This window comes from Oncorhynchus kisutch, linkage group LG18 (assembly GCF_002021735.2).
Source record: "Oncorhynchus kisutch isolate 150728-3 linkage group LG18, Okis_V2, whole genome shotgun sequence".
Lineage (NCBI taxonomy): Eukaryota > Metazoa > Chordata > Actinopteri > Salmoniformes > Salmonidae > Oncorhynchus > Oncorhynchus kisutch.
This window is the reverse complement of record NC_034191.2, coordinates 60,992,572-61,007,668: the sequence shown is the minus strand read 5'-3', so window position 1 is coordinate 61,007,668 and position 15,097 is coordinate 60,992,572. Positions and strand designations below refer to the sequence as shown.

Here is a 15,097-nt window from a genome sequence, read left to right as displayed (position 1 = left end):
GATGGTTAGGCTACTGTTTTCATCATTTGACCACGCATTTTGCTGACCTAGCATGGGTCTTTGTGGTTGGGGTATTTTGCTGACCTAGCATGGGTCTTTGTGGTTGGGGTATTTTGCTGACCTAGCATGGGTCTTTGTGGTTGGGGTATTTTGCTGACCTAGCATGGGTCTTTGTGGTTGGGGTATTTTGCTGACCTAGCATGGATCTTTGTGGTTGGGGTATTTTGCTGACCTAGCATGGGTCTTTGTGGTTGGGGTATTTTGCTGACCTAGCATGGGTCTTTGTGGTTGGGGTATTTTGCTGACCTAGCATGGGTCTTTGTGGTTGGGGTATTTTGCTGACCTAGCATGGGTCTTTGTGGTTGGGGTATTTTGCTGACCTAGCATGGGTCTTTGTGGTTGGGGTATTTTGCTGACCTAGCATGGGTCTTTGTGGTTGGGGTATTTTGCTGACCTAGCATGGGTCTTTGTGGTTGGGGTATTTTGCTGACCTAGCATGGGTCTTTGTGGTTGGGGTATTTTGTTGACCTAGCATGGGTCTTTGTGGTTGGGGTATTTTGCTGACCTAGCATGGGTCTTTGTGGTTGGGGTATTTTGCTGACCTAGCATGGGTCTTTGTGGTTGGGGTATTTTGCTGACCTAGCATGGGTCTTTGTGGTTGGGGTATTTTGCTGACCTAGCATGGGTCTTTGTGGTTGGGGTATTTTGCTGACCTAGCATGGGTCTTTGTGGTTGGGGTATTTTGCTGACCTAGCATGGGTCTTTGTGGTTGGGGTATTTTGCTGACCTAGCATGGGTCTTTGTGGTTGGGGTATTTTGCTGACCTAGCATGGGTCTTTGTGGTTGGGGTATTTTGCTGACCTAGCATGGGTCTTTGTGGTTGGGGTATTTTGCTGACCTAGCATGGGTCTTTGTGGTTGGGGTATTTTGCTGACCTAGCATGGGTCTTTGTGGTTGGGGTATTTTTCTGACCTAGCATGGGTCTTTGTGGTTGGGGTATTTTGCTGACCTAGCATGGGTCTTTGTGGTTGGGGTATTTTGCTGACCTAGCATGGGTCTTTGTGGTTGGGGTATTTTGCTGACCTAGCATGGGTCTTTGTGGTTGGAGTATTTTGCTGACCTAGCATGGGTCTTTGTGGTTGGGGTATTTTGCTGACCTAGCATGGGTCTTTGTGGTTGGGGTATTTTGCTGACCTAGCATGGGTCTTTGTGGTTGGGGTATTTTGCTGACCTAGCATGGGTCTTTGTGGTTGGGGTATTTTGCTGACCTAGCATGGGTCTTTGTGGTTGGGGTATTTTGCTGACCTAGCATGGGTCTTTGTGGTTGGGGCATTTTGCTGACCTAGCATGGGTCTTTGTGGTTGGGGTATTTTGCTGACCTAGCATGGGTCTTTGTGGTTGGGGTATTTTGTTGACCTAGCATGGGTCTTTGTGGTTGGGGTATTTTGCTGACCTAGCATGGGTCTTTGTGGTTGGGGTATTTTGCTGACCTAGCATGGGTCTTTGTGGTTGGGGTATTTTGCTGACCTAGCATGGGTCTTTGTGGTTGGGGTATTTTGCTGACCTAGCATGGGTCTTTGTGGTTGGGGTATTTTGCTGACCTAGCATGGGTCTTTGTGGTTGGGGTATTTTGCTGACCTAGCATGGGTCTTTGTGGTTGGGGTATTTTGCTGACCTAGCATGGGTCTTTGTGGTTGGGGTATTTTGCTGACCTAGCATGGGTCTTTGTGGTTGGGGTATTTTGCTGACCTAGCATGGGTCTTTGTGGTTGGGGTATTTTGCTGACCTAGCATGGGTCTTTGTGGTTGGGGTATTTTGCTGACCTAGCATGGGTCTTTGTGGTTGGGGTATTTTGCTGACCTAGCATGGGTCTTTGTGGTTGGGGTATTTTGCTGACCTAGCATGGGTCTTTGTGGTTGGGGTATTTTGTTGACCTAGCATGGGTCTTTGTGGTTGGGGTATTTTGCTGACCTAGCATGGGTCTTTGTGGTTGGGGTATTTTGCTGACCTAGCATGGGTCTTTGTGGTTGGGGTATTTTGCTGACCTAGCATGGGTCTTTGTGGTTGGGGTATTTTGCTGACCTAGCATGGGTCTTTGTGGTTGGGGTATTTTGCTGACCTAGCATGGGTCTTTGTGGTTGGGGTATTTTGCTGACCTAGCATGGGTCTTTGTGGTTGGGGTATTTTGCTGACCTAGCATGGGTCTTTGTGGTTGGGGTATTTTGCTGACCTAGCATGGGTCTTTGTGGTTGGGGTATTTTGCTGACCTAGCATGGGTCTTTGTGGTTGGGGTATTTTGCTGACCTAGCATGGGTCTTTGTGGTTGGGGTATTTTGCTGACCTAGCATGGGTCTTTGTGGTTGGGGTATTTTGCTGACTTAGCATGGGTCTTTGTGGTTGGGGCATTTTGCTGACCTAGCATGGGTCTTTGTGGTTGGGGTATTTTGCTGACCTAGCATGGGTCTTTGTGGTTGGGGTATTTTGCTGACCTAGCATGGGTCTTTGTGGTTGGGGTATTTTGCTGACCTAGCATGGGTCTTTGTGGTTGGGGTATTCTGTTTCATATTTTTCACAAAGGCACTCCACAAATACTATTTATTGAACAGTTTCAATTTTGTGTTTATTTTTATTTTACAGTAACATAGACTAATGAAAAGGCTATTTTGTTATTTGAATTGGGGGAAAAAATGCATTCTAATGGTACCTAACACCTTCATGAACCCAACCAAATTATTATTTGAAGGATAGCATATGAAATGTATTAATTACACTTAGCAGGGGGGTCCCTCTGAGGCCCAGTGGTTCTGATGTTAACCATGCTTTGAGGCTATATAGTGTTTATTTACATTTACATTGCTAACAAACATTGGAGTAAAACAAACTTCAATTTTGGATTTTGATGGGGTACATTTTTAGGTTATAATCTTCAATAATCAATAAGTATTTATTCAAATTAAAAAATGATGTAGCAACTGCTGATTGCCCCTTTATCCTTCTTGTGAACTACAATTACTCTTCTCTTCTTACACTGTCCTTCATAGCTTTATTAACTCACACTTGCTTTGACATGATTTCATGCCTTAATATGCAGGCTCTATGCAGTAAAAGTTTATTTTACGGCATTTGTTGGCAATTTGAAATGAGTTTATGACAGAGACAGAGGCTTTATGGTTATTATGAATGTGCTGCACCACATTTTGATAACAGTGATGATTCCAGCACCTCATAAACCCTGCTGACGGTTTTACAGGCTTTCCTGTGGATTTAAAGGTGTCAGAGAGAGAGCTCCAAAAACCAAGCTGTCATTTCGGGCACCCAGCCAGGCTATTGCTCCTTCCCAAATGACACCCTATTCCCTTTGTAGTGCACTACTTTTTACAAGGGCACATAGGGCTCTGGTTAAAAGTATTGCACGACAGTATGTAAGGAATAGGGCACCATTTGGGACAAAATCTATGCCACCCCTGAGTGGGGATATACTAAAAAACAAATATGCTTTTGCCAGCACATTGATTGGACCAATGAGGATCCAATGGGGCAATGTGTAAGCGGCACATTTGGAATCAAACCAATGGGAATCCAACCGCTACAAGGGTGACTATGACATCATTCACGGATCATAACCCTTGCCCCTCACATCATCATTCATACATCCACACATCATCAGCCATGAATCATCTGAAAGAACATGAAACAGTTACATATCACTGGGTGGTTAATGACCGGGTAGCAGGGAGGTGACAGAAATGAATCCCCAACATTCAGGAGAGATTAACTCAGGACCAGGATCAATGAAGTCTCAGTGGGGAGCATATCATGAGGTCAGAGAGAGAGTGAGGCGGGGAGAGAGAAAGCAACAACTTCCTGGACAAAACGTTTCACTGTAATAGTAAAGGTGTAAACTTCGTAGTATATTTGCCTCTCAGCTTCCCTATCAAATTTAAAAAGCAGACAACCTAAGAAAATGAACAACAATGACAAACGGTTTGATGAAAAACCTAAGAAAGAAATTGAGAAACCGATCCAACCAAAAACATAGAGACCCAGAAAACCTGAGCCTTCTCCTTCACTATGGTGAATCACAAAAAACAATACAGAAATACACTTCAGAAAAAGAAGTAACAGCATGCCAGAAATCAGCTCAATGTAATTGAAGAATCCATAGAATGTACCCACTTCAGAGAAATGTGGAACACACTAAACAAACAACAACACAAAGAGTTATTATCCAAAATGGAGATATATAGATAAACCAATTCTCCAATCTTTTTGGCCCTATAACAAAGAACAAACAGCAAAAACATATACATGATAAAATACAAATCTTATAATCAACTATTAAAGTCTACCAGATCCCACTGGATTCTACAATTACATTAAATTAACTACAGGACAAAATACAAACCCGACAACCCAAAAAGGCCTGTGGTGTTGATGGTATCCTAAATTAAATGATAAAATATGCAGACACAAATTCCAAGTGGCTATACTTAAACTTCTTAACATCATCCTCAGCTCTGGCATCTTCCCCAATATTTGGAACCAAGGACAGATCACCCCAATCCACAAAAGCGGAGACAAATTTGACCCCAATAACTACCGTGGCATATGTGTCAACAGCAAACTTAGTAAAAATCCTCTGCATTACCATTAACAGTAGACTCTTACATTTCCTCAGTAAAAACAATGTACTGAGCAAATGTCAAATTGGATTTTTACCAAATTACCGTATGACAGACCACGTTTTCACCCTGCACACCCTAATTAACAAACAAACAAACCAAAATAAAGGCAAAGTCTTCTCATGCTTTGTTGATTTCAAATGTTTTTTTAAAACTCAATTTGGCATGAGGTTCTGCTATATAAATGGATGAAAAGCAGTGTTGGGAAAAAACATAGGCCATTATAAAAATACATGTACACAAACAACAAGTGTGCGGTTCAAATTGGCAAACAACAAACACATTTCTTTCCACAGGGACATGGAGTGAGACAGGGATGCAGTTTGAGCCTAAACATCAGCGCCACAGGTAACTTCCACAAAGCTGTGAACAATCTGGGAGACAAGGCAAGAAGGGCCATCAAAAGGAACATACAATTTGACACACCTAATAGGATCTGGCAAAAAATACTTGAATCAGTTATAGAACCAATCGCCCTTTATTGTTGTGAGATCTGGAGTCCGCTCACCAACCAAGAATTCACAAAATAGGACTTACACCAAATTGAGACTGCATGCAGAATTCTGCAAAAATATCCTCAGTGTACTATGTAAAACACAAAATAATGCATGCAGAGCAGAATTTGGCCAGTACCCACTAATTATCAAAATCCATAACCTTCCATAACAAAGCCATCACCTACAGAGAAATAAACCTGGAGAAGAGCCCCCTAAGCAAGCTGGTCCTGGGGCTCTCTTCGCAAACACAAACAGACACCACAGAGCCCCAGGACAGCAACACAATTAGACCCAACCAAATCATGAGAAAAGATAATTATTTGACAAATTGGAAATAATTAACAAAACAACAGAGCAAACTAGAATGCTTTTTGGCACTAAACAGAGAGGACACAGTGGCAGAATACCTGACCATTGTGACTGACCCAAAATTAAGGAAAGCTTTGACTATGTACAGATTCAGTAACCATAGCCTTGCTATTGAGAGAGGCCGCCGTAGGCAGACCTGGCTCTCAAGAGAAAACAGGCTATGTGCACACTGCCCACAAATGCAAAGGGAAATTGAGATGCACTTCCTAACCTCCTGGCAAATATATGACCATATTAGAGACACATATTTCCCTCAGATTACACAGGCCCACAAATAATTCAAAAACAATTCCAATTTTCAGAAACTCTTATATCTATTGGGTGAAATACCACAGTGTGCAATCACAGCAGCAATATTTTTGACTTGTTGCGACAAGAAAAAGGGAAACCAGTGAAGAACATCCACCATTGTAAATACATCTGATATTTATGTTGATTTATTTTCCCTTTTGTATTTGAACTATTTGCATATTATTACAACACTGTATATAGCCATAATATGACATTTGAAATGCCTCTATTCTTTTGGAACTTTTATGAGTGTAATGTTTACTGTTCATTTTTATAGTTTATTTCACCTTTGTCTATTATCTATTTCACTTGAGAGGGAGAGTAGGTAGAGGGAGAGCATTTAGAGAGAGAGACGGCAGAGGTGGGGATGAGAGAGAAAAAGAGATAGGTGAGTAAAAGAAAGGAGAGAGAGAGATCAGGATGAGGTCAGAGTGGATGGTGGTAGTGGTGGGGGGTGGGGGTCCATGGGGGAGGGGTTTACTTAATTCTCCATACTGGCCAATAATTATAGTGCCAATTCTGATCCAGCCATACATTCATACATTGTGCCTCTGGCCTGAGAGGATGGAAGGTCAATATTTAGCTAGATGTAGGCTAATAACTAGCTGGCTAATTGTTACCCATGAAAGGAAGCTAGGCTAGTGAGTAAGCATTTTAGCCAATTAGCCAACGATCTGGCCTTAAGGGCCATGTACCCTTATAATCTCCACCCGGAACAGCAGGAGGAGGACTGGCCACCCTTCAGAGCCTGGTTCCTCTCTAGGTTTCTTCCTAGGGAGTTGTTCCCAGCCACTGTGCTTCTACATCTGCATTGCCTGCTGTTTGGGGGTTTAGGCTGTGTTTCTGTATATGCACTTTGTGACATCTGCTGATGTAAAAATGACCTTATAAATACATCTGATTTGATTGATTCAGGACAACAAAAACTAAAAGCATGCACTGTATGACAGAGTCATAGACCGTTTCAGCAACATGAAAGAGAGGAGGATGGCATTGGAGCTTCTCTACAAGTAGGGTGAGTCAACATGTTTTTTTCTACTTTCTACACACACACACACACACACACACACACACACACACACACACACACACACACACACACACACACACACACACACACACACACACACACACACACACACACACACACACACACACACACACAGAGAAATCAGTGTTATGGACAGTCATATGATATTTAGGTTACGTAGAATTTTGGGGGGGAATCTTTTAGTTGTCACTGTATTAGACTAAACATAGCTTATTAAATTACGTTGAGATGTTGAAGTTGAAATGGTGCTGGAATAGAGGATGCAGCTCCTATTTTCTTTGCGACTTGCAGTGACTCTCCAGTGTTTTAAATCAATAGTTGTTTAGTAGCTCGAACATTTTGGAAAGATTAACTTGATTGTCCATGCTGTATTAACTTGATCGTCCATGCTGTATTAACTTGATTGACCATGCTGTATTAACTTGATTGACCATGCTGTATTAATTTGATTGACCATGCTGTATTAACTTGATTGACCATGCTGTATTAATTTGATTGTCCATGCTGTATTAACTTGATTGACCATGCTGTATTAATTTGATTGACCATGCTGTATTAACTTGATTGTCCATGCTGTATTAACTTGATTGTCCATGCTGTATTAATTTGATTGACCATGCTGTATTAACTTGATTGACCATGCTGTATTAACTTGATTGACCATGCTGTATTAACTTGATTGACCATGCTGTATTAACTTGATTGACCATGCTGTATTAACTTAATTGACCATGCTGTATTAACTTGATTGACCATGCTGTATTAACTTGATTGACCATGCTGTATTAATTTGATTGACCATGCTGTATTAACTTGATTGACCATGCTGTATTAACTTGATTGGCCATGCTGTATTAACTTGATTGACCATGCTGTATTAACTTGATTGACCATGCTGTATTAACTTGATTGACCATGCTGTATTAACTTGATTGACCATGATGTATTAACTTGATTGACCATGCTGTATTAACTTGATTGACCATGCTGTATTAACTTGATTGACCATGCTGTATTAACTTGATTGACCATGCTGTATTAACTTGATTGACCATGCTGTATTAACTTGATTGACCATGCTGTATTAACTTGATTGACCATGCTGTATTAACTTGATTGTCCATGCTGTATTAACTTGATTGACCATGCTGTATTAACTTGATTGACCATGCTGTATTAACTTGATTGACCATGCTGTATTAACTTGATTGACCATGCTGTATTAACTTGATTGACCATGCTGTATTAATTTGATTGACCATGCTGTATTAACTTGATTGACCATGCTGTATTAATTTGATTGACCATGCTGTATTAACTTGATTGACCATGCTGTAGGTCATGTAACTGTTAGTTACATGCAATATGCTTTGTGGATTTCACCGGACAGGTTGCTCTCCAGTTTTGTGATGAAACAAAGGTGTGGTTGAATTTATTGTGTTGTCTTATTGTCTCGGCCTTGGGCCTATATATCACAGTAGCAAGGGACATGAACTAACAGGTTATAGAGCAAACAATGCAATTATCACAACACATACAGTAGGTTGTAATATGGCTTTTCTTTCCTGGCTTGGCTTCCCCAGTAATTTTACCCACGCACCGCTACTGTCATGGCCTGCAGGCAGGAGGGTAGCTGCTGACTGACTGCCTCTACGACATGGCCTGAAGGCAGGAGTAGCTGCTGACTGACTGTCTTTACGATATGGCCTGAAGGCAGGAGGGTAGCTGCTAACTGACTTACGATTTGGCCTGCAGGCAGGAGGGTGGCTGCTGACTGACTCTACGACATGACCTGCAGGCAGGAAGGTCGCTGCTAACTGACTCTACGATATGGCCTGCAGAGAGGAGGGTAGCTGCTGACTGACTCTACGACATGGCCTGCAGGCAGGAGGGTGGCTGCTGACTGACTTCCTCCATGGCGTCATAAATACAGCTGATAGAGTGTGGGTCAGACTTAATCAAACAAGAATACTGCAGGTACCCTCCTGTGGACACACACACCTTAGGAGGCACACGCACACACACATGCACGCACACGCATGTAAAGCAAGCAGACACACAAATGAAAATAAAATGTCTCTTACCACCATGCCTGTCTTCAATAATAGATAGTGTACTGTCTGAGTGACGTCTGCAGCATGCATCAAGTTATGGTAGGGATTCTTATGTTTGCTGTAGCCCACCTCCAAGGCTTCCACAAAGGACACCAGGGCAGAGATAGGGATCTGAACAACAAACGAAAACAACAGAACTCAGCCAGTGACCCGAGGGAAATCTCTCATTCTGGCTCTTACACAGATTGGCTTTTCTCAGCTAAAAAGTTACTTCCTCTCATCGCCTCCTGTCCTTCATTGTAGCGATCTGAAATAGTTGACCGCCTAATGATGAGCTTCAACCATAGTGTTTTCACCAAGTATTTTCTAATCAGTCAAGATGAAGGGGAGGAGGAGAGAACATCTTTATTGAAGCAATTGATTCCCTTCTCCCTGAGCAAATTTTTTTTAAATGGGTATTTGTTGCTATGCCTTTATCAACACAGACTTTGATATCCTTGTGATGCAGGTCCAGATAGTCGTACAACCTCTGAGACCTTCTGATACAATGGAATTAAAATCGAGATAAAAGAACGTCACTCATCAATGCCCACAGGGGGGGTAGATAAGGGAGTGGGAGAGAATGAGATGCAGTCCAGTTCTGATCAGCTTACCTTGAAGCGATTGATGAGGTCATATCTTGTGAGCAGCTCGTAGAATATGAATTTCAACGCGTGGTCCCCACTCGCGTCATTCAGGGCAAACACGTCAAAAGACCACATGTCCACGTGCTGCGAGAGGGAGTCATTGTCAGAACAAGCATTGAAAGACTATATCAGATATGAATGTGTCTGTAAAGCAAATCATTGAGGAGGAACAGGGAGGGAGTGTCTTATAAAAATGAAAATGGTGTGCATCTCATACATGTTATTTGCCTTTATATTGCTATATTCAAGTGTTATTTCACAATAAATGCACCTTATTGAAAGCCTGCATGACCATTTGAAAAGCATAGAGTCTAAATGAAAAGACATTAAGTCTCAGAGGTAAGTAGGCATGTTTTTACATCAGACGTTATTTCTAGTTTGTTTGATGATACAGTATGTTACATGAATTTAAAGCCAGGGGTTGTTAGCAGTCATAACATGAACCTCAGTAATAACGAACAGGAACAGAATCCCCATGTACAGCTAAAGGTGAGTTATTACTACGATTATTCTCTCTCTCTAACTTACTCCCCCTTTCTCTCTCCATCACTCCCCATTCTCTCTCTCTCTCTCTCCTTCTATCCCCCATTGCCTCTCACTCCCTCTCTTTCCATCACTCCCCATTCTCTCTCCCGCCCTCACTCCCCCATCTCTCTCTCATTCTCTATACAACTCCCTCCCTCAATCCCTCCCTCTCTCTCTCTTTCCAACAAAGTTCTGTGGAGTTCTTCTGGCATGTCTGGTACAGGGACCATTTGAGTTACAACACATTAAAGATTTAAATCTTTAAATTGGACGTTTTTGCCTGCTCTCCATCTCTGTCTCCCGCCACTGGCTTACACAGCCTGCAGGCACACTGAAAGAGAGAGATGGAGATGGAGAGAGAAAGAGAGATGGGCTGGAGCGAGCGAGAAGGGCAGAGGGAGAAAGAGAGAGAGGAACTGAGAGAGAGAGAGAGAGAGAGAGAGAGAGAGAGAGAGAGAGAGAGAGAGAGAGAGAGAGAGAGAGAGAGAGAGAGAGGAAGAAAGTGGGCTCAAAGATGACTAAGCCAAGTTGTCCAGTCTCTGTGTGAATCAACCAATGACAGGTCAGGACAGCAGGCTGAATACAGAAGGAACGGGGGTAAGTAGCCAACAGAGCTTTTCATTTCAACACTGTGTTATTTAGCGGTTTTAGAGTAGAATCAGAAGAAAATAGCTCTGTGAGATAGCTGGAAGAAATCTAATAACAGTCAAGCCAGCCATTGAAGGATTCATAAGGTGAGGCATGATGATATCACAGCATCGGGAAGGATTGTTGCCAGCCGGGGGCGGCCTGGGACAAGAGTTTGGTCCTGGCATTTTATCCACACAAGCCCACATCACTGCACGCGCTTCCAAGTCTGTTAAAATAGGACTACAGATGTAATTGTATTTTATACCCATGTATTGATCCAACAGTAAATGTTCTTTCCAAACAAGAAACGTTGCAGTTGTTGGCACGGCACTCCATATCTCAAAGCCATATCAAATATCTTGGTTGTAAAATACATAGTTGCTATTGAGCTGAATATTGAGTGTTGAGAAAGAAAAATGCCTACAGGAAGCTGAGACCTTCCTCTCTCCAGCAGGGACAAGGGGACGAAGCTCCCAAAGCTGTGTTTTTCCCTCAATTGCATTTTGAAATGTTATATGATCAGAACACATCTTTCTCTCGAGTGCATGGGAGGGCGAAGGCACAGGGGCAGGGCAGAAACTTTCATTACAGGAATCATGAAGATAATGCACCAAATCATAGTTTTAGCCACCCAAAAAATAGGAAGTTTTGAATGAGGTGACAATGTAGACTTTGCTCTTTCTAAGTTTATAGGCACCCTTTCATTTATTTTTTAACGATCCATGATCTTGCCTGTCCGATGACAGAGTCTGAGCAGGTATTTTTGCTGATGCCACATTTGACTTTGAATGTGAGTTTGTGTGACCTCAGCTCACTCTTTCAGAAAACCAGGCTGGCCCATTGTGGGAGGGTGGCCCGGCTGTTTCCCACTGATTAGTATAACAGATACATTTTTTGGGGTGTGTGTCAATTTCGATCAGCCCACCCAACATCAAAACAATCCAGCCCATCTGGCATTTACCAGAATTGCCAGATTGCCAATCCACCATGCTATCAGTGCATTGGTCTAAACTGTGCAGGGCTGGTCCAGTACGTTTATGACACAGAGTCCTGGTTTTCATTCTACAGGCTTTTCCTGGTTTGGTATGGATTCCGACCTCTCAAGGTTTATGTTAGCGGTTGTTGTACAGTTTTGTATAGTTATGAAATAGAAACAGTGCATGTCATGAGACAGTTTAGTTCATCTTACTGATGGGGTAGGAACAAGGTGTTGCACCCAAACCCCACGGGAGACCACATGTCATAATGTATGATGTGCATAAAACACAACACACTATTGACCTCTAATTGACCCCTGTGCCTCTGAGCAACCGGTTAGGGTTACCCAGATGGTTAGGTGTTGTGTGTGTGTGTGTGTGTGTGTGTGTGTGTGTGTGTGTGTGTGTGTGTGTGTGTGTGTGTGTGTGTGTGTGTGTGTGTGTGTGTGTGTGTGTGTGACGATAGCAGAGAAAGAGAGAGATCTACTTTATCTTCACACCAGATTGAACAGATCAAACAAAACTCTAATTCGGTCATCTCTCTCTGCAGATGAAGAGTCATTACGTCATGAGGCATGAAAACATGGCACGCTACGCCACTATTACACAGCAATAACAACAACACATTACATGAAAATCCCTTCTATAAGATCAGCAGTGTATTAATACCTTGTGTTCTTTTGCATGGGAATAGGTCCTGTTTTCAGTAACCAGGACACAAATGATTACTCATTACAGGACAGCCATTCAATAGTACAAAATAAATTGTATTTTTGTCAAATGCAGCTTGTTGTGTTCTGGCATCGGAAGAGAATGACTTGAAATGAAAGCATGCGGCCTGTATGTACTGTGATTCTACACATATCTATTCCATCATATACTGTGTATGAAATAGGGTGAAGTTGTGAATGATGTATGGTTTTATCTTGGTTGCCCTGGCCTGTTTGGCGTACATCCCAGACCTGACCCTCTCTCCCCTCCACCCCGTTGGACTCAGACTTCACCCTGCATTGTTGGCCTATCGCCGTCCGTGCCAGGACGCGGTTCTTAATACCTTGAGCACCGTGATCACGCTGGGCGGATAGCTTAATCCCACCATGTTGGACGTCCGGCGGTACATCCTGTCAGGGAGAGATAACACACACACATGCACACACGCACGCACACACACACACGCACACACACACGCACGCACACACACACACACACACACACACACACACACACACACACACACACACACACACACACACACACACACACACACACACACACACACACACACACACACACACACACACACACACACACACACACAATGTTAGGACACCCAGAGAGCCAAGGACCACTGATTGGTGGAGGTGGACGTGGGGAGATGGTTTGTGGTATTAGCATTTCAAGGGTACGGGGAGGATGGTTCTGGGGGAAATACCTCACAACAGGGATGTGCAGGGTGACCTTCCCAATTCTTATCATCTAGGCTGGGGTTTACCCTTCTACTGTGAAACTGTTACATACTGTATGCTATCAAATACACCCACCCAGGACTTGGGCAGAGATTGCTGGATGCTGGATGCAGACACTTTCATGTATGGTTCTTTATGATAAGGCATTCTCTACAGGACAAAATTACTTTGAAAATACTTTGATGGCTCCATTGACAGTAGGCCAAAATATGGTACTCCCATCCATTAAAGGGATACATCAGGATGTTGAAAACAAGGCTCTTAATCTACTTCCCCAGAGGCAGATGAACTTGTGGATACCGTTTGTATGTCTCTGTGTCCAGTATGAAGGAAGTTAGAAGTAGTAAGGAAGTTAGAACAAGTCAGTTTGTCAAGTATCTGCCCTGCTAGAGCTGCCCCGGGCAACTGTAAGTGCTGTTATTGTGAAGTGGAAACATCTGGGAGTAATAAAGGTTGAGCCGCGAAGTGTTAGGCCACACAAGCTCACAGAACGGGATCACTGAAGCGCGTAGCACTTCTTCTGTAAGCAACGTAAGCACAAGAACTGCACAAGAACTGTTCTTCAAGAGCTGCATGAAATGGGTTTCCATGACCGAGCAGGTGCATACAAGCCTAAGATCACCATGCGCAATGCTAAGCATCGGCTGGAGTGGTGTAAAGCTCTCCGCCTTTGGACTCTGGAGCAGTGGAAACACGTTCTCTAGAGGGATGAATCATGCTTCACCATCTGGCAGTCTGATGGATGAATCTGGGTTTGGCGGATGCCAGGAGAACACTACCTGTCCGAATGCATAGTACCAACTGTAAAGTTTGGTGGATGAGGAATATTGGTCTGGGGCTATTTTCCATGATTCAGGCTAGGCCCCTTAGTTCCAGTGAAGGGAAATCCTAAAGCTACAGCATACAAACTTACAAGCTATGTGGCAACAAACTTTCCTGTTTTAGCATAACATTGCCTCCATGCACAAAGCGAGTTCCATACTGAAATGGTGTGTCGAGATCAGTGTGGAAGAACTTGACTAGCCTGCATAGAGCCCTGACCTCAACCCCATCGAACACCTTTGGGATGAATTGGAACACTGACTGCGAGACAAGTCTAATCGCCCAACATCAGTGCCCGATCTCACTAATGCTCTTGTGGCTGAATGGAAGCCCCTGCAGCAATGTTCCAACATCTAGTGGAAAGTCTTCCCAGAAGAGTGGAGAATGTTATAGCAGCAAAGTGTGGACCAATTCCCTATTATTGCCTATGATTTTGGAATGAGATGTTTGACCACTTTTGGAGATCTCGTGTATTTGTAGGATAATCGACCTCTTCACAAATACACTGAGAGTGTGTTACTGTCAGTGCTGATCTCCCAGTTTAGTAAACATGCTACATGTTCGGAGGACATTGGATAACAAACTAACCTCTCAACAAATATCCCAGCCTGCACTGCGTGTACGATGCTGCGGAAGCGTGGTTTCTCTTCGGTCCGGCGCAGCATCAGACCCATCTGACGCGTGAAGGTGGAGGCCAGCCAATCACGAACCTCTGATGGCACAGAGTCCGACTGGATGTCACTGAGCTCATCCTCCGTGTCCACCAATCGCCTGCGGAGAGGGACGGACACACGCACACACACATGTATGTCCAAATACACGCATGAACGCACACACACACGCACACGCGCGCACACACACACACACACACACACACACACACACACACACACACACACACACACACACACACACACACACACACACACACACACACACACAGGGCCTATCTCTTCTCATCAATAATGTTTCAATCAAGTTAAAATAACTACTTTGTTTCGGGCACTTGATAAGTTCTTCATTAAAACTCAATTCTGCTCTTTTTCT

General features: G+C 43.3%; 1 protein-coding gene across 2 annotated transcripts in view; it reads right to left on the bottom strand.

The window, feature by feature from the left end:
• pde1ca (phosphodiesterase 1C, calmodulin-dependent a) overlaps positions 1-15,097 on the bottom strand; it is a 102,116-nt gene that overhangs the window by 27,458 nt on the left and 59,561 nt on the right. For both annotated transcript variants that reach the window (XM_031796412.1, XM_031796413.1), the window contains exons 4-7: positions 14,639-14,821; positions 12,817-12,883; positions 9,598-9,714; positions 8,975-9,115 (exon numbers count right to left, since the gene is read on the bottom strand). In XM_031796412.1, coding sequence (XP_031652272.1) covers positions 8,975-9,115; positions 9,598-9,714; positions 12,817-12,883; positions 14,639-14,821 — 508 coding nt within the window. The remainder of the gene's footprint in view (positions 1-8,974; positions 9,116-9,597; positions 9,715-12,816; positions 12,884-14,638; positions 14,822-15,097) is intronic.